General features: G+C 39.6%; 1 protein-coding gene across 1 annotated transcript in view; it reads right to left on the bottom strand.

The window, feature by feature from the left end:
* LOC124257242 (LIM/homeobox protein Lhx3-like) overlaps positions 1–2,325 on the bottom strand; it is a 35,244-nt gene extending 32,919 nt beyond the window's left edge. Inside the window, exon 1 of the mRNA XM_046691255.1 lies at positions 1,962–2,325. Within this exon, the coding sequence (XP_046547211.1) occupies positions 1,962–2,076 (115 nt within the window). The 5' untranslated portion in view covers positions 2,077–2,325. The remainder of the gene's footprint in view (positions 1–1,961) is intronic.
* Positions 2,326–20,929: the final 18,604 nt, after the last annotated feature.

Below are 20,929 nucleotides of genomic sequence, written 5' to 3'. Positions count from 1 at the left end.
AATCGGCTATATTACATAAGAAAATGTAAATAAGAATTTATGTGTTGTGTCAAATATTAAAATGTATTGCGAAAAGTAAAACAATTTCAGACGAGTATTTAACTTCTAATTGTCTCATAGCGGATGAAAAAGATAACAGATAAATTGTTATGATAAACTTTGAAGAGAATGTAAATTATAGTATTCGTATTATCGGAGGGAGTCTTTAACGCCATCGTATTTCAGAAAAATATGTAGCGGATCCTTTGGAAATGTTCAACATGTATTCTCGTAGTGTTTAACTACCTAATCCACGTTATTCAATGCAATTATGATTCATATCAAACTGCAATAGTTACATTAATAATAAATATCAAGACAAACATTTCATATCTATTTTACGCGAAGTATATTCATAAATTGCCTTAATAGTAAGCTCACTATAAAGATCTTTACAAGAAACTAAAACACATATTTTTATTTAGTTATTATGATATTTTATTCATATACTACAGGGCACACACAATAAAGCTTGTGAAAAAATACTTTTAAATCATCATATATATGACAAATGAAAACATGTGTTCAATTCAATCTTAGAACGGTATGAGGAAATATTAATTGTAACTTTTACAGAACCAATTTATGAGATTTTACGGAATGTAATGGTTCTTAAGTTAAATACCAAAGTTAAACGGATTCCCTTTGATGTGATCTAGAACGCCCTTCGGGCATACCATCAGAATCTTTCGTCGTTTAAAATGGGTTGTAATTTTATGTTCAATATCACTTTTTTAATAACCTATCAAATAAAAGTACGTTTCGTCGTATCATCGAGTTGTTTTCATATCAGATTAATTTAAGGCGACTTCTCCGCAACTATTAGAGACATCGTCATGTCCTTCAGGGTCAAATTAAAGAGTTAATGGGCTGTTTTATGACTGTTTACAGAGCTACGATTAATTCTGGAACGAGATATCAAGTCAAAAGAAATGTCGTCATTATATAAGTATACTACGGTGAAACAAAAATGTTGACTCCGTAGTTCAACTATTATCACTACAGAGCTGTATCGTCATTTCGTATGTGAAATTCATACAGTTTTAGACAATACGAGAATATGGCCTATATATGTATATACACAACGCATTATAAACTAGACACCATTAAGTCGCACAGTATGCACGGATCTAATACAGTCCTATTAACTAAGTATCCAAGATAGAACAATCTCGTATAGTTCTCATTCAATATGAATGAATATTTCAGTTCCCAACACTAAGTGAGAATGATTGAAAACAAAAATGAACTCTCAAATAATTATAACTGACAGTGAAAGGACGAAAATATTATCACCAGAAACGAGGTTGAACGAGGTCTGAAGCATGTAAACATGATGACAAGTGTTGAAAGTTAAGAACTTACTAAAGTTCGCGCCAGGTTAGGTACTCCAAATGTGGAATGTCCTCCCGATCCAAACTGTTCTCCCCAGTTTCAAAATAACGACTGATGGAATTGGGACATTCCCCGAATTGAAACAAGCATCCCCGGTGACTATTAGTCTGCTTACATATACTTAAAGTCCTCCTATTAATTTGGCAACGACCAAAATAATCAAACACAATCGAAGTTATCTTCAAATTTATGGAACTAGATTGAGGGGCGATCCTGTTATTTGCGACATGGCCGAGCGTAATATTGAATTTCGGTCCCTAGATCAAATCAGTAAAATAAATGAGGTCGGGGAATGCGCAAATCAAATCTTCCTGGCTCATGAACTTTTAATACAAAATATTATTCGACTGTTTGCACTCCAAAGTAATTACATCGGAACAATCAAGCTAATAGCCCGACGCTAGCACACAGCCAAAAACGAACTGCGCTCTCAGAATCAATTAATTTAGCTCTCGTTCTGTAATGCAAATTTTCATAATAGTGTATAACTGTTTGTGACATGTATGAGCTAAAGACTAAAAGTTTACCTTCTAGAAACTTGTTTCGACTGATCATGTCCGCGAGTGTCGATGGTGGAGGACTCAAAGATGGGCTGCACGAATGAATTCGAGTATGCTGTGGACTTAGATCCGTATGTGCCATTTCTGTGAACACTGAATTCTCCACGATGGTCGACTTTTCGAGGTCGGTAGTCAAGAATTTTGGTATTTGGAAGCTAACTCAATTCTTAATAGCCTATGTCATACTCGCTTCATCCAACCGGTTGGGATATCTTGCTCTGGCGTGTCACGTGACCCAATTAATTAATATTCATGACCCTGCGATCGATCTTCGCCGGCTAACAATAGCTTTGCTTCCCCTAAACACACCTCCTTGCGGGGAAAACATTCAACTGCTAATGTCACCAGTCCGTCAAAGCTATTTCAATGCAAGCTGAGGCCCCTCCTTGCGCGCAATTCGCGAGCCGCGCACGTGCCCGGCAGACGTCAGAACCGGTCGTGTTCTCGAGCAGACGACACTACCCGGGTTTCCAGCAGACGACACCGCAGAAGTGTCTGTGTACATTGTCAACGAACAGTTTTGTCGGAAGTTGTCTAAATTTGATAGCGTGTTTGCTACACAAATATTTTCAGCGACTATCAAAGAAAGTAAGAGTGATGCGCCTGGGTGTATTCGATGCGTCAACAGGGTTGCACCAGCATACAAATGTCCTTTAATTACCCTTGATCGCGAGGCTGTTTGATGGTCAACATTCGCGGACACATCCAGCGACAGAATCTCTTCACTTCTAAACCTCCCAGGTACGGGATTTGAGTGTAAACAAACCGTGCAGGGAAGAGCTACTCATGTGAAACCAAACAACTCAAATCGCTATCATTTTATCCGACGCGCTTCACCGACCCTTCGTTCCCAATAGCTGTTTCATAAAGTACTCGCGTGCTGCGGATACGTTTGGACAGATTTAGGACAGATTTTGAGCAGCGATCCACGACTATATGTTCTGAGGACATAACAGGCTGCCTTTGTTTCCAGAAGTAAATGATATAAACCGTTATGTCAGAAATCGACTTTTGTATTAGCAGCGGTCGGATTTTTACGAGAGAAACCCGACATAAACAACAAAGAAGTAGCAAAACAGCTCTAAAACAGTTTAAAGGGGACGGATTTCTATGCCATATGTTGGGTGGTGGGGAGAACATTACTAGTTTCAGCTATTAAATGTGACGATTTTATCATAAATTTGCATAAGACAAAAGGCCTTGTTTGATAACGTCGATAAATGGAATTTAGCAGATATTTAATTACACTTCGGTGATATATACTCATGCCAATAATGGTTGTCAAAACCCTCCCCACCCCAACCCCACACACCCACACCCCTCTCCAATAAAAAAAGTGAAGGGGGTGACAACCATTATTGGCATGAGTATACATTAGACTGCACATTGAAAGTGTGAGCTGAAAAATATTTGTTTGAGGATCATCATCATCATCATCATCATCATCATAATCATCATCATCGTCGTCGTCGATGTTGTTATGAATATTATTTTCGAGCATATTATTGTTATTGTTGATGTTATATTCGCTATTTTCACGATCACCACTTCTTTTAGGCAATGTTTAATAGGAGTATTTCGGAAGTTTGTGTTCACAGGGACAGTCTGTGTCCCTCTATACTGTGTTGGATAATCAACCTATAAATATCAAATCGAAATGATTAAGTGGTGCATTTTTCATTTTGGATTTCCTTTAAAATTGCTTGTAATTCTATGTGCAGTAACAGACGTTTTCGAAATATATATCATGCAATTATAATTTTCAGATCCTACTTAATATAATAACAATATTTGTTTTAATAGCATAATATTATGCGTTATACATATATTCAACTAATGGTGTACAGAGAGGCTTACCACGAATTTATAATTTCTGTTTCTGTTTCAGAATGTATCTATCGAGTAATTCGTAGTTCGTTACAAGCGGACTACTGATAAAAACAAAGCCTTCATAAGCATTATATTTCTAAAACTGGGACACGCTGTCTCACGCAATATATCAAATGACGTTTGACAAAACGAGATTACATTAGTTTTGGAAAAGATTATTTTTTATCATAAACAGCTACAAACTTTTGTGTGAGCGGTGATGGGTGTTGCACTGGTCGACTGAATGCAGCGACCTGTAAAATTTCGGGTCTGTAAGAAAACGAATGGTTGATAGCAAGAGCGACAATGAGTGACGATCATTACTATAGCCATTTTGCTATTACACTGGTACCAAATATCCCCGTAATGTTTCAGCGTAAAGAACAGGTCCCGAGTAGCCTACGTTTGCTGAATTAGGCGACTAAATTGATCAGACTGCAGGTGTATCGTGGGATTTAGGATTATGATACGCCCCAAAAGGATTAAGGATTATCACAGGTCCGCCGTGAACTATTTTGTCGGGAGTCACTAAATGGAACAATTGTTTAGTCTCCATGACTTGGTTGACTGCACGTCATCGTACCCTTACGGTGTGAGACCTTGGTCATAATATCAATCACCGGTTTGTTTGGTCCAGACTCGACTGTTTGCAAGTTGTCCCTAAACATTGGAAATATTGCATTCTGTAGCATTTTATAAAAAAAACCCATATCAAATGCATTATTTTAGCAATGTAGCTCTAAATCATATAAAGATTATATAAAAAAGAATATTGTCCTCAGCGCGGCCATGTATTGCAGATCTATATCTTTATCGACAAATACATTATTTCCATTAAAAACTAAATTGCCTGAATATAAACTGATTTACCGTTAGTCGCTCCACTGATAATGAATAAAAGAGATACATTAACACACGCAAGGCGTCCAAGGCAATGAGTTGTTTGTTTGTTTACATAAGCCATGCGTGAGTGATCCACGAGTGAAAGGATCGGAGGGTCAAGCTCACTGACTTTCTACATTGTCAGTCATCACACCCCGATGGCCTGGACAGCTGCTCATGGTATCAACCACTTGGTTGTCATGAGATCTCGTGCATTTTGCTAACAACAATAACAAAGAACAGCCTAGCAGCCATCACCCCTACCCCCACCCCACCCTAGCAGCCATCACGTCCTAGCAGGATTCCCCTGATGCTGAAGCTGCGTATATCATCTCACATGTCCATCCGAACATCGCTGATTAAATGACACGGCCGTTTCATTTGGATATATCGTCTATGAACGACTTTTATAATGATTACTATGAGAAATATAATCCACATACACAAACCGTGGTTACAGTTGCGCACTGTGAATAGGAACCAACATACTACACGTACAAGAAAACATAGAATTCATGTGACAACTTTTGTTCAGTTGCTGGGTTATTTTGAGTTACGTGTATTTTGTTTGTGCTGTGTTTGTTTTGTTTTTGTTTTGTTTTTTATGTTTTCTTTCTTTGGAAGTTTGTTTTGGTTTCCATCTGGAGGTTTTTGGGGAGGGGTGTCTTGTTTTCTATTTGCGTTTTTTCAAGGTTTTGGATTCTGTTGTATTTTGAATAGTTTTCTTATTATCTATTCCAAATCTGGAGACATGTATATTGGCCAACAACAGGGTAAGCAGTTCGAGGGAGTGAAAATGGTTTTATGCCGCTTGTTGGCAGTATCAGGGTTGAGGGCACCGAAGAGGTATTTATACGATGTACCCATGAGGGAAATAGATGCAGGGTGTAACAAACGAGTGCTTTAAGTGCTGGAGTACACCACCGCCCCTGGCATTAACAGAGTGACAATGTGGCTTGTGTTTGTGTGTTTGTTTGTGTTAGTGTGAGCGTGTCTTTGTGTGTTTATGTATGTGTGCTGGCGATTAGGTGCCTGACTTTGAGGGTGTGTACAAGAATCTGTAATTACTAAGAAAGTGTTATCCCAAATATAACATATGTTACATTTGACGACTTTCTAAATGGCATTGTGTAATCGTATGTGTGTTTGTTTGAGTGAGTATACGTTTGTGCACGTGTGCGTATCCGTTTGCGTTTGTGAGTGTGTGTGTCTATGAGTGTGTTTGTTTGTGTTTTGTTTGTTTTTGCATTTGTTTTTTTATGTTTTGGGGGATTGTTTTGGGGGGTGGGGGTGTATGTGTTTTTATGTGTGTGTGTGTGCATTGTTTTGGTGTGTATATGTGTGTCTGTGTGTGCGTGCGTTCATATGTGTGTGTGCGTGCGTGCATGTGTGTGTTTTATGTGTGTGTTAGGATTGGGTGTAAATAGGTTGGGATAGGAGCGGGCAAGATGGAGGAAAGCGTCTGTATATTCGGGACATCTAACTGAAAACTATGGCGACGGCTGCTAAATAACCGTAGTCATCAGTGATCCAACTATCTACTGTAAGACTGACTGACAGAGTTTAGTTTTACGCCGCTTTTAGCAATATTCCAGCAACATCACGGCGGGGGATACCAGAAATGGGCTTCACACATTGTGCCCATGTGGGGAATCGAACCCGGGTTTTCGGCGTGACGAGCCAACGCTTTAACCGCTAGGCTACCCCACCGCCCTCTAAGAGGATAGAAGTGAAGGAAATACCCTAAATAACAAATGATAACACATTACCCTTCTCGCAAAATAACGGCACATTTCAGGACACTTCTCCACACCTAAACCCTTGTGGAGTCCTTGCTTAAAAAGTGGTTTAAAAAACAAAATTGAATATTATATAAATTTACATTTAAAATATAGTATTAAAGATGGCGCTGGACATAACCACAAGCCATCTGATACAAAACATTAAAATGTTATTAATCCTTTTAAAGTGTTTAATAAACTAGAGTGAGTGAGTGCGGTTTTACGCCCCATTTAGCAATAATCCAGCACTATCACTGCGGGGGAAACCAGAAATGAGCCTCACGCATTGTACCCAGATAGAATATCGATAAGGGTAATGGCGCCATATTCTATCTACAAATATGAAAAAGGTTCTTGAAGAAAAATGATTGAAATAAAGGGGAAATTCCAAAATATCATTTCAGTTGAACCTGGACCATGACTGTACAAGTGATCTCAGACCCACGTCCGCTTTATATTAGGTCCATGTAAACATACGCCATCACATCATCAAAACGAAAATAGATTGCTCGCCCGACCTGTGGTTTGTGTGGCACAGAACTGAACAGTTCCTCGATCTGGGCTCCGTTCAACAGAGCCATCTTGGCACTGCGACATACTATGATAGAGCATTGGTAAACCCCACCACTAACACCGATAGTGGAGCGCGCTCCTAACATTATATTCATAACTGATTCTCCGTCTCGAGAAGGTTCCGACTGCAATTGGTCTTGAGCAAACCGTGTTTGACTTATGACGGGATCGGGAGGTCAGGCTCGCCGACTTGGTATATTCTTGTCCACATACTGTTATTTTCAGAAATTATTTATTTATTATTTATATTTATTCTGTTATTTTCGTTATATATCTGGAATATTGTTCAGTTGGATGACAAACAAATTTATCATCCACATGTTCTGGGTTTTGTATTAAGAGTAACTGGTGCCATTTAAAACTGAAATTTTGTGCCTGTGACATTATAATATGCAATACGGCTACAATTGCATAGACAATAATATGCAAACTTAATCAGGTACAATGTGGTTTTAAAGTAGCCAAATGGAATTGTCTGGGACTGCCGACTGACAGGAACTGAGTCCGCCTTTAATTAACATGGTCTAGTATTTCAATATAAGCATTAAGTGTAAATGGTTAGGAATACAGCACTTCTGGAGGATTTAGGTATAATTAGATCGAAATGTAGGCTAGTCTTACGGGTAGAGTGTTTGCCTTGATGACCAGATGACCACGTTCCTTTCCAAAACATTAAGACCAGCGTAAAACAATGAGTAAGTAGAGTAAGATAAGTAACCTTCTTCCTTGGGGCAGGCATGAAATCAACTTCAGTTGGTTGGTTGTTGTTTAACGCCGCACTCAGCAATATTCCAGCTATATGGCGGCAGTCTGTAAGTATTCGAGTCTGGACCAGACAATTCAGTCATCAACAGCATGGACATCGATCTACACAATTGGGATACGACGATATGTGTCAACCAAGTCAGCGAGCCTGACCACCCGATCCCGTTAGTCGCCTCTTACGACAAGCATGGGTTACTGAAGACCAATTCCAACCCGGATCTTCACATGTTTAACTTCAAGTTCAAGGACCACCCCTTTCCAGTAGGGTAGAGGTAGAGTTTATTCATCTCGTCAAGCCCTGGTTCGATTCCGGGACGAGTAAATTATGTCAATCAGAATCTAGGTGTCCCGATAGTAATGATGCCAGAACATTGCCGTGAACCGTTATCTGCACTGCAATTGCTAGGCGACCATTTTTATATGAAGTTGAATGGCAATAATTATATTGCACTGTGCGGCTAGAAGAAAAACTCTCCTTGCCAACAATCGATTACTATATTACACTTACTTCACGTCCCATCGGACCCACCCAACCATCGATTTACTTTCTATGTTTAACAGCCTCGGTGATCACCTTACATTCACTTAATTCCTATTCGTCCAAGAGGAGAGGTCACGTTGCAGGGCAAGGCCCATTCCAAGCTAACGCTGAACTTACAACTTTATCAACGGAGAAAATTTACGATATTAAACCTTGTCGATTTCAAAATGGCCGCCGAACATGTTGTCGGTTTCATCTTCGACGAAGTAAACAACATTATCCGCCGAGTGTAGGTCGCGCGTTTACATACAGTCCTGTCCGAAGTCTTAGAGTCGGGAGAAAATCAATGAGATAAATCTTCCAGGATGACAGTCGGGAGGTAAAAATGGTTTGGGCTTTCCATTGCAGTATGGATCGGCGAGTCTTCGACGGTCCGGGCGAGATGGGGTATTACGGAGCATTCGGATGTGCTGCGAGGGCGTTTTCGTGTCGATCGTTTCCGAATGCTGAGCCAACCTCTTCGGCGGCTAAAGCTGGTGTAGTCTTTCCTCTGACGTGAAGGAATAATCGGGTTGATGGAAGGTTTTGATTGCTGGTGTTCTCTATCGTTACTGGTGATTACATCTTGGTGATTGTTCCCATATAGATGCAATTGTATTGTGACACCATCTGATGCTGACCGTGGTTGATGTGGCGGTAGTTGACGTGGTTGTAATAGTGGTGGTAGTTGTTGTAATGGCAATAATATAATAGCAGTAGCAGCAGTAGTAGTAGTGGTAGTAGTAGTAGTAGTAGTAGTAGTAGTAGTAGTAGTAGTAGTGGTAGTGAGTAGTAGTAGTGGTAGTAGTAGTAGTAGTAGTGGTAGTAGTAGTAGTAGTAGTGGTAGTGGTGGTAGTAGTGGTGGTGGTGGTAGTAGTGGCAGTGAGTGGTGGTAGTGGTAGAAGTAGTAGTAGAAGTAGTAGTAAGTAGTGGTGTGGTGGTGGTGGTGGTGGTAAGTGGTGGTGGTAGGTGGTAGTGGTGGTGGTGGTAGTGGTAGTGGTGGTGGTGGTGTAGTGGTGAAGTGGTGGTGAGTGAGTGGTGGTAGTGAAGTGGTGTGGTAGCAGTGGGTGGTGAGTGGTGGTGGCGGTGGTGGTAGTAGTGGTGGTGGTAATAGTAGTAGTGGTGGTGGTGGTGGTGGTAGTGGTAGTGGTGAGGTAGTGGTAGTGATGCAGTGAGTAGTGGTGGTGGTAGTGTGGTGGTAGTAGTAAAGTAGTGGTAGTGGTGGTGGTGGTAGTGGTGGTAGTAGTAGTAGTGGTGAGTGGTAGTAGTGGTGAGTGGCAGTGAGTAGTGAAGTAGAAGTGGTGGTGGTAGTAGAAGTGGTGGTGGTAGTAGGTAGTGAGTGGTGAGTGGTGGTGGTGGTGGTGGTAGCAGTGGTGGGAGTAGTAGTGGTGGAGTGGTGGTGGTAGTGGTGAGTGGGAGTGAGTGGTAGTGGTGGTGGTGAGTAGAGTGGTGGTAGCAATGGTGAGTGGTGAGTGTGAGTGGTGGTGGTGGTGGTGAGTAAGTGGTGGTGGTGGTAGCAGTAGTGGTGGTGGTAGTAAGTGTGGTGGTGGCAGTGGTGGTGTAGAGTGGTGGTGGCAGTGGTAGTGGTGGTGAGTAGGTGGTGGTGGTGTAGTGGCAGTGGTGGTGGCAGTGGTGAGTGGTGGTGGTGTGTAGTGGTGAGTAGTAGTAGTGTGAAGTAGTGGTGGTGGTAAGTGGTAGTGGTAGCAGTGCAGCAGTGGTGGTAGTGGTGGTGGTGGTGGTGGGGCAGTGGTGAGTAGTAGTAGTAGTGGTGGTGGTGGTGGTGCAGTGGTGGTGTAGTAGTGTGTGGTGGTGGTGGTGGCAGGAGTAGAAGTGGTGGTGGTTGTAGTAGTGGTGGTAGTAGTGAAGTAGTGAGTGAGTGGTGGTGTGCCAGTGAGTGGTGAGTGTAGTAGTGGTGGTGAGTGGTGGAGTAGTGGTATGGTGTGGTGAGTAGTGATAGTGGTGGTGGTCAGTGAGTAGTGGTAGTGGAAAGTAGTGTGAGTAGTAGTAGCCAGTAGCAGTAGCAGTAGTAGTGAGTAGTAGTGGTAGAAGCTAGTAGTAGTAGTGGCAGTGGTAGTGAAGTAGCAGTAGCAGTGAGTAGTAGTAAGTAGTGGTGGTAGTAGTAGTGGTGTAGTAGCAGCCAGTAGCTAGTGGTAGTAGTGAAGCAGTAGTAGAAGTAATAGGTGTAGTGGTGGTAGTAGTAGTAGTAGTAGTGCAGTAGCAGCAGTGGCAGTGCAATGCTGATAGTAGTAGTGGTAGTGGGCAGTAGTGAGTAGTAGTGGTAGTAGCCAGTAGTAGTAGTAGGTAGTAGTAGTATGGTGGTGGTAGTGTAGTGGTAGTGTAGTAGTAGTAGAGTAGTAGCAGTGGTAGTAGTAGTAGTGAGAGTAGCAGGGTGAGTAGTAGTAGTGGAAGCTTAGTAGTAGTGGTGAGTAATAAGTAGTAGAAGCAGTGAGCAGTGGTAGCAGTATTGCAGTGGCGGTAGTAGTAGTAGTAGTGAGTAGTGGCAGTAGTATGTAGTAGTAGTAGTATTAGTAGTAATAGCAATGTAGTAGTTAAGTAGTAGTAGTAGTAGTAATTGGTGGTAGTAGTAGTAGTAGCGAGCAGCAGGAGTAGTAGTGAGTAGTGATAGTAGTAGTAGCAGTAGTGGGTAGCAATAGCAGTAGCAGTAGCAGTAGCAGTGGAGTATTAGTAGTAGTAGTGAGTAGTAGTAGTGAGTAGTAGTGGTAGTAGTGGTAGTAGTGAGTAGTGAGTAGTAGTGGTAGTGGTAGTAGTAGTAGTAGCAGGAGTAGTAGTAGTAGAAGTAGTAGAAGCAGTAGTAGGAGCAATAACAGTTACAGTTGCAGTAGCTGTAGTAGTAGTAGTAGTAGTAGTAGCAGCAGCAGCAGTAGCAGTAGTAGTAGTAGTAGAAGCAGTAGTAGAAGCAGTAGCAGTTGCAGTAGCAGTAGTAGTATTAGTGGTAGTAGTAGTAGCAGCAGCAGTAGCAGTAGTAGTATTAGTAGAAGCAGTAGTAGAAGCAATAGCAGTAGCAGTAGCAGTTGCAGTAGCAGTAGCAGTAGTAGTAGTAGCAGCAGCAGAAGCAGTAGTAGTAGTAGTCGTAGTAGTAGTAGTAGTAGCAGCAGCAGTAGTAGTAGAAGCAGTAGTAGGAACAATAGCAGTAGCAGTTGCAGTAGTGGCAGTAGCAGTAGTAGTAGTAGTAGTAGTAGTAGTAGTGAAGTAGTAGTAGCAGTGAGTAGAGCTGTAGTAGAGTAGCAGTAGTGGTAGTGGTAGAAGTAGTGAGTAGTAGTAGTAGTGACAGTAGTAGTGGTGGTGGTAGTAGTAGTAGTAGTAGTAGCAGGTGGTTATTGGAGCAGTAACAGTATCAGCAGTGATTTGGTTAGTAAGTGGACCAGCACAATTCGGCAACCCCACACAAACACATTAGAGCCCCAGGACCAATCCATCTTTCCAGCACCATACATTAATGTTGCAAGATGCACTTCCTGCACAGTCACTGCCTATATCTTGTTTCAACCTCGGCATGATTAGAGGGACTTCAGACACGTGATCGCTGACATCATCAACACATCCCACACGTGGAGTTACATCGGATGAGGAGATACCAGAGTTCTTAACAGGATACTCGGCTCAGATTGCAATCCAGGAAAGATATTGTTGAAAATATTCCAGTATGATGACAATTAGCGAAGTAGATTCTTTTGACAATTGAATTTTTTAAATCAGTTTGATGAAAATAAACGTAAAGATCAGATATATATTTTTAATTATTAACTATATATTTACTTTCCCTTTTCCAACAATACGAATGCTTCCGTTCTACAAATCAATGAGACAGAACATGTATTTGTCATTGAAAACAATGTATTTCACATTAAATTCGAAAAATGCCACAATTTTGAAATAACTTCTCGTCTACAAAGTTGTTAATGTCTATTCACTAATTCATGTTGTTTTATTACGTCATGACAAAAATCATGAAATAAAATTCTTAATAAAACTAGTTTCGTTAACCCTGTATCAACTTAGAACCGCTTTAGCAATGGTGGCGTCCTTAAATGAACCAATGCATTAGCTACCTCTAAATCAGATTCTCGGTAGCAGTTTTCCTTAGTGTTATCAATACCCTGATTCTAAAACTGACATAAATCAGATACTTGGTAAACGGTGTTCTACATCCTCACGCTGAGGATAAACTAACACAGGCTGAATAAACTTCGACAAAGACTAACCTTTTACGATATGGAAATCCCTGAAACAAGATGTGCGAGTAATATGGCGGTGAAATCCAACTCAAAGCTTTCATATGTCCTAAAGGAATTCATGGGAGAAATAGGATTTTCCCAACCGAGATGAAGAAAGCCATCGATGTTGTAGAAGAACGGAATCCCATGAATTGAATTTACACAAGATGCACGCCCTCGAGTACGCGATTTCGGTAGTTCGTGAATGAGATTTTTTCGTGTTTTATGTATTGACACATACATTTGAATATATTACAAAAATGTGATTGTGTCTCATTATTACCTATAATATTATTTACATATTGTTGAAGTTTGATTTGTGTTGATTTCGTTTAGGAATAATTACTGTAGTAGTAGCAGTAGTAGTAGTAGTAGTAGTAGTGGTAGTAGCAGCAACAGTAGAAGTGTAGTAGTGGTGGTGGTAGTAGTGAGTAGTGGTAGCAGCAGCAGTGGCAGTGGTAGTGGTGAGTAAGAGTGGTGGCAGTGGTGCAGTGGCAGTGGTGGTGGTAGTGGTGGTGGTGGTAGTGGTGAGTGGTGGTGGTAGTGGTAGTGGGAGTGGTGGTGGAGTGGTAGTAGTGAGTGGTGGCAGTGGTAGTAGGGAGTGGTGATGGTGGTGGTGGTAGTAGTGGTATGGTGGGAGCAGTGGTGGTGGGAGTGGTGGTGTGATTGGTGGTAGCAGTGGTGGTAGTGAGTGGTGAGTGGTGGTGGTGGTGGTGGTGGAGGTAGTGCAATGGAGTGGTGGTAGTGGTGGTGGTGGGAGTGGCAGTGGCAAGTGGTGGTGGTGAGTGGTGGTGGGGAAGTGGTGGTGGTAGTAGCAGTGGTAGTGGTAGTAGTGGTAGTGGTGGTGGTGTTAGTAGTGGTAGTGGTAGTGTGGTGGTGGTGGTGGGAGCAGTGGTAGTGGGTAGTTGCCAGTGGCAGCGGTAGCAGTGGCAGCTGGTGGTAGTCAATGGTGATTACAACAGTAGTGATGCAGTAGCAGTGGCGGTGGCATTAGTAGTGGTAGCAAGTGGTAGTGATGGTAGTGGTAGTGAGGAAATTAGTGGTGGCGGTGAGTGGTGATGAGTGGCAAGTGAGAGTGGTAAAATTGAGTGGAGGCAGTAGCAGTGCAATCACAGTGGCAGTAGCAGTAGTAGTGGTAGCAGTAGTAGTGAGTAGGGGTAGTAGCAGTGGCAGCAGCAGTAGTGAGTAGTAGTAGTGGTTTAGTTGCAATAGCAGTGAGTAGTAGTGGTAGTAGTGGTGGTAGCAGAAGCGAGTGAGTAGTAGCATGGCAGTAGTAGTAGAAGTAGTAGTAGTGGTAGTGTACAGTGGTGAGTAGTAGTAGTAGTAGTAGTGGCAGCAAGTAGTGGTAGTAGTAGTGGTGATTAGTAGTAGTAGTGAGTAGAAGCAGTGAGTAGAGACAATAACAGTTACAGTTGCAGTAGGCTGTAGTAGTGGTGAAATGCTTGGCAGCAGTAGCAGTAGCAGTAGTAGTAGTAAGTAGTAGTGGTAGCAGTGGTAGTGGTGAGTGGTAGAGTAGTGATGTAGTAGTGAGTAGTAGTAGCAGTGAGTAGGTGGCAGTAGCAGTTGCAGTGGCAGTAGTAGTAGTAGTGGTAGTAGTGAGTAGCAGTAGTAGTAGTAGCAGTAGCAGTAGTAGTAGTAGTAGTGAGTAGTAGTAGAAGTAGTAGTAGTAGCAGTGGTGGAAGTTACAGTTAGTAGTGGAAGCAGTGGTAGTGTAGCAGTAGCAGTTGCAGTAGCAGTAGTAGTAGTAGTAGTAGTGAGTAGATGTAGTAGCAGTAGAAGTTAGTGAGTAGTAGCAGTAGCAGTAGTAGTAGTAGTAGTAGTAGCAGCAGGCAGTGGTAGTAGTAGTAGTGAGTAGCAGCAGCAGTGAGAGTAGTGAGAGACAATAGCAGTTACAGTTGCAGTAGCAGTAGTAGTAGTAGTGGTAGTAGTGAGTAGTAGTAGTAGCAGCAGTAGCAGTAGTAGTATTAGTAGTAACAGTGAGTAGAAGCAAGTGGCAGTAGGGTTGTGGTAGTAGATAGTGAGTAGTAGTAGTAGTAGCGGCAAGGAGCAGTAGTAGTAGTAGTAGTGGTAGTAGTAGTAGAAGTAGCAGCAGTAGCAGCAGTAGTATGTGTAGGGCAGCAGTAGTAAGACAGTGCAGGTAGCAGTGTGATAGTAGTGGCAGTAGTGTAGTAGTAGTAGTAGTAGTAGTAGTAGCAGCAGTGGTAGTAGTAGAAGCAGTAGTAGGAACAATAGCAGTAGCAGTTGCAGTAGTAGTAGTAGAAGTAGTAGTAGTAGTAGTAGTAGTAGTAGTAGTGGTAGTGGTAGTGGTAGTGGTAGTGGTAGTGGTAGTAGTAGTAGTAGTAGTAGTAGTAGTAGTAGTAGTGAGTAGTAGCAGCAGCAGTAACAGTATCAGCAGTAGTAGTTACAGTGTAGTAGCAGGATTTATTGGACCGCCAAGTCAGCACAGCCCCACACAAACACATTAGAGCCCCAGGACCAATCCCATCTTTCCAGCACCATACATTAATGTTACCAAGATGCACTTCCTGCACAATCACTGCCATATCTTGTTTCAACCTCGGCATGATTAGAGGACTTCAGACACGTGATCGCTGACATCATCAACACGTCGCACGTGGAGTTACATCGGATGAGGAGATACCAAGTTCTTAACAGGATACTCTCGGCTCAGATTGCAATCAGGAAAGATATTTACGAAAATATTCAGTATGACAATTAGCAAGTGATTCTTTTGACAATTGAATTTTTAATCAGTTTGATAAAATAAACGTAAAATCAGATATATATTTTTAATTATTAACTACATATTTACTTTCCTTTTTCAACATACGAATGCTTCCGTTCTACAAATCAATGAGACGAACATGTATTTGTCGTGAAAACAATGTATTTCACATTAAATTCGAAAAATGCCACAATTTTGAAATAACTTCTCGTCTACAAAGTTGTTAATGTCTATTCACTAATTCATGTTGTTTTATTACGTCATGACAAAAAAATCATGAAATAAAATTCTTAATAAAACTAGTTTCGTTAACCTGTCCAACTTGAAACCGCTTTAGCAATGGCAGCGTCCTTAAATGAACCAATGCATTAGCTACCTCTAAATCAGATTCTCGGCCCAGCAGTTTTCATAGTGTTATCAATACCCCAATTCTAAAACTGACATAAATCGAATACTTGGTAAACAGTGTTCCACATCCTCGCTGAGATAAACTAACACGAGCTGAATAAACTTCGACAAAAGACTAACCTTTACGATAAGGAAATCCTAAACAAATGTGCGAGTATATAGCGGTAATCAACTCAAAGCTTTCATATGTCCCTAAGGAATTCATAGGAAAATAAGGATTTTCCCCAACCGAGATAGAAAGCCATCGATGTTGTAGAAGAACAGGTCCCGTAATTGAATTTGCAAGATACGCCCTCGAGTACGCGATTTCGATTCGTGAATGAGATTTTTTCGTGTTTTATATTGATACATACATTTGAATATATTACAAAAATGTGATTGTGTCTCTTCATTACCTATAATATTATTTACATATTGTTGATTTGATTTGTGTTGATTTCGTTTAGGAAATAAACATTTCACGTTTGGTAATAAGGATATTTAGTTGTTGTTTTGTTTTTTTAAATTCTTGAAAAAAGTAATGTTGCATAATTTTGAGGTACCTGATTCATACATTTTATGTATATAAACTGCAGGGGTCATGGGGATATACCCCATTTATGATGATTTCTAAACGGAATCAAATTGGAAATGGTACTGAATGGTGATGTATTCGACACGAGTTTCACGGAGTGGGTTTTTTTTCCCACGAGTTTTCATTGTTTCGGTGTCTTTTTTTCAGCACGTTTTTTTTTATAATTTTACAATTTTTTGTCACATCCAACTTTCATGTGTTTTCTGTTGCCCGACCTCTTTAGTTATGGGCAGAGATCACAACAGTATACATATTTTATCCGTATGAAAATAATTTCAGTTTTTCTGACAGTATTGAGAAATTGTGTTTAATCCATTCTTTGTCGTGTTGAATCAATAATGGATGCCTATAAGAGATGTGTGATTTCAAAATTATTGAAATCTCTCCAACCATGATGATGATGATGATGATGATTTGGAGATTTAACGTGCGAATTTCGCACACGATATCCCCCCAGCCTCACGAAATAATATTTGTTCAAAGGCCACATGCAGTGACAGAACCTTGTGATAAATATTATAATAATGATTCATATCAATAATTTAATATCACAATGCGCAAAACTAAGAGTTATGACTGTTTAGGGAAAATATTATTTTATTTTATAAAACATCTAATGTCAGGAGTATTTAGGCATATCATATATTTTTAAAAGCATGGTAGAATTCACGCATAAAAACCATAATTCTGTTTTGAATCGGCCCACGCAGTAATCTGACAACAAAACAATCAAGAAAACCATTTTTGTATATTAAAAAATGTGTATTTTTGTGTATTTTTGACAATAGGCGATATATTTCTAGTTACGTTACAAGACGAAATTTTCACCTCCACAAATTAACAGGCCAGCGGGATTCCGTGTGATGTATGTGATACTTTGTTTGAATTCTTTGTCGTAATATAAACAATTCCGCATCAGAAATAACCACAGCATAGTCTTGTTTATACATGTTCAAATTGATAAAGTTAAAAAGTATTTTCATGTCTCCGTGTATTTTGGTAGCCTTATTTAACACCGTTTGTAATGATGTTTGTGCTAGTTATCAACCTGTTTCAGAATGTTTGTAAGGAATGTGTATAAAGCGAAACACATTTCAGTTTGTGTTTGCGTGACTCATTAAATCGCTATTGAACTATTTCGTGTCGAGGATTGATACAACACCACAGTGTGGCGTAGCGGAAAAAACACTAAGAATTTAATCATGACAGTTGTATTTGATCACGTAACCCTATACAATATGAACGAGTTGAAACAAGCCATTTGAGAACTTCATCGTGGACGTCAGTATGAAAATATAATCAGACAAATTATAACTTAAATGGTATTTGGATTTGAACTTTAACGAATACAATTAAGGGGGCATTTCGATAACGGAACTATATCATCGTCGTCGTCATCGTCATAACCATCATCATCATTATCATCAGGGTTACCATCACGAACTGCAACGTCATAATTTTATAAAGCTATTAAACTACCTTTGTTGAACTCTAAAGCTGAAGATTTTTTTCAAAATTTTAAAACCAACGCATGATTTGTATTTCAAAATGGTGAATAGCTGTGTTTGAGTGCGTCCTATATTGAAGTAAAGCTGTTTTATGTTATCTTATTTTATATTTTAAAAATATGAATATCTATCGTATACAATATGTCAACACAGGTTTCTTTTATTGTTGATAGTGTCCAGTAGTAGTAGTAGTAGCAGCAGCAGAAGAAGTAGTAGTAGCAGCAGCAGGAACAGTAGTAGCAGTAGTAGTAGTAGTAGCAGTAGTAGTAGTAGTAGTAGTAGTAGTAGTAGTAAAAGTAGTAGTAGTAGCAGTAGTAGTAGTAGTAGCAGTAGTACTTACTGACTGAGTTTGGTTTTACGCCGCTTTTAGCAATATTCCAGCAACATCACGGCGGGGGACACCAGAAATGGGCTTCACACATTTTACCCATGTGGGGATTCGAACCCGGGTCTTCGGCGTGACGAGCCAACGCTTTAACCACTAGACTACCCCACCGCCCCAGTAGTAGCAGTAGTAGTAGCAGCATTACTAGTAGTAGTAGCAGTAGTAGTAGTAGTAGTGGTAGCAGTAGTAGTAGTAGTAGCAGCAGCAGCAGTAATAGTAGTAGTGGTAGTAGTAGTTGTGGTAGTAGTAGTAGTAGTAGTAGTAGTAGTAGTAGTAGTAGTAGTAGTAGTAGTAGTAGTAGTAGTAGTAGTAGTAGTGGTAGTAGCAGTTCAATTACATATTCACACAGGATGATTTATTTACTTCAGCAGGTTTTATCAATATATGCAGTATATTTTCCAAACTGATATATGGAACTTCAGAAGGATTATTTTGAACGATATCCATGTGCAGACTGCCACAACAATATCTTTACAAGAATACCTAACTTTCTGCATTGTGTAAACCCGTCTCCCTTTTAACTGTGTTGCCTTCCCTCCTTTAAAACGGAAATCAAAAGTGTTCGTATTTTTCAAACAACCGAAACAATATATGGACGTTCAGGAAACAGACTGAATTACACTCAACATGATATTCACATAATGTATTTATAATACAGTCGAGTAACGTCATTCAAATATTACATAGCACCGCGGTGTCAATTCACTGATCAGCTCACACGAAAGACATTTTAAACACCACGAAAACATATGTCCCATAGCATCCCATTAAAAAGGCGTCTTTCCATTCCGAACCTGTTTGAAACATTCGGAGAAAAAAATAATCCGAAATTCAATTTCAATCATCTAAACTTCTCCTCCATCAACTGCAAGTAGGGATGTTGCCTTCAGTCCACTTTTCATTTCATAACACTGATAATCTTTATGCGAAATACTACAGTAAATTTGAATTTCATGAAATTTTCACAAACGACGTGTTCCTGTTATGGATTGGATTAATCTATTAAAGTGGTTTTGCCATATGAATTCGCTCTCTTTCCAACTTATTTCTGAGCTGATACTTCACTGCATAGTTATGAGTGAGTATTGGTTTCCCTTTTAAATTTCAAAAGTCGATTTTGTTATTGTTTTGTTGCGCAGCTAGTTCACGGAAAGAGGCCTTGAAAAGAAAGAGGCATTATTGCCTTGTTTGAATGTAGCAATGTATTGACTTAGGTGACGGTTTTCAAACGATGAATATTTACCACGTAGCAGACAGAGCACAAAGTATTGCGACATAAATATAATATAACATTCACGTTTTCTGAATCGATTTGGATTGTGGTTTTCCTGTTGTTGTTTTTTCTATATATTATGTATTCGTGTTTCGAATATTTCTTTTCCCAATATATCATGTATATGTGTCGAGGTTGTTATTTTTAAATGACACATATAAAATATTCATTTCTATTTAATATCATGTTTATTGCACAAGTGGATCGTTGGGAAATGTATGTGTTGAATGGTTTATAAAATGTATTTTATAACAAATAGGCCACAAACAAACAGCGAAAACATTGGACAGTTTGGCAAATATCATTATTCAACCAAGAATAAAATAAAAAAGAAGAGAAAAAATAAAACATTAAGGGTTCAGTTACAACAATATATATAAATATGCCTGTTTTCTTATTTCTTTTCATTTGCATGAATGTTGGCTTATGCTTAAAGTTAAATTTACAACTGCAACATGGATGAATAACTATGAAGTAGTTGTTATTTCATGAGTTTAATTATTAACGCCATTAATTTTAAAACGAATTTATTAGCCCGATACTTTGCACGGTATTAATTATGAAATCATACTAGTTATTTTATTATTTTAACTATACTCATGCCAATAATGGTTGTCACCCCCTTCAATTGTTTTAATTGGAGAGGGGTGTGGGGTGGGGTGTGAGGTGGGGTTGAGGTGGGAGGGGGTGACAACCATTATTGGCATGAGTATATTAACGTCATTAATTATAAGAGGGATTAATTAGCCCGATATTTTGAATGGAAATAACTATGAAATCATACTTGTTATTTCACGAATGGTTTCACTATTAACGTTTTTATATAAATTTATAAGACGAATTAATTAGCCCGATATTTTGCACAGTAATAACTCTGAAATCATACTTGTTATTTCATAAGGGTTTAGCTATTAACATCATTGTTTACACGAATTAATTAGCTCGATATTTTTATACCACATACATAGAGTGATACTACTATAAATTACTATTTATTTACATATCAAACCATTGTACTGCCAATCGTTGATGTCATCATCTTGCGTGCAAAACCATCTGAACGATGATATTTGTAGAAGTCTCACCTATGACCTGTAGGCGGCATCAACGGGATGATGTTCTATCGTACTCACGGGGAATACATGTGAAATGTATGTACGTTGGTTGCGAGATGAAAGCTTAATCGACGGTGTACACAAATCGCTACTCTGTTTTGCACGTTTCATGTCAATGATCTGATTAGCGATTCGATTAATTTCAATAATTAGTTTAATATGTGATTGATTACTGCTTAATGACAGCATCAGGTTTGGAATGATACCATTTTTAAGAGAGGCAGTTTCACCGTTGTGATGGACAATGGTTTCGGCAAGAAAACGATGATGCCCTTGTAACTATTTGACATTTCGTTTTCTTAGAAAATAATGTGTTTTGAAA

Source organism: Haliotis rubra, unplaced genomic scaffold (assembly GCF_003918875.1).
Source record: "Haliotis rubra isolate DU_JTF1 unplaced genomic scaffold, ASM391887v1 Scf653, whole genome shotgun sequence".
Taxonomy (NCBI): Eukaryota; Metazoa; Mollusca; class Gastropoda; order Lepetellida; family Haliotidae; genus Haliotis; species Haliotis rubra.
This window is presented reverse-complemented; position numbering and strand designations above follow the sequence as displayed.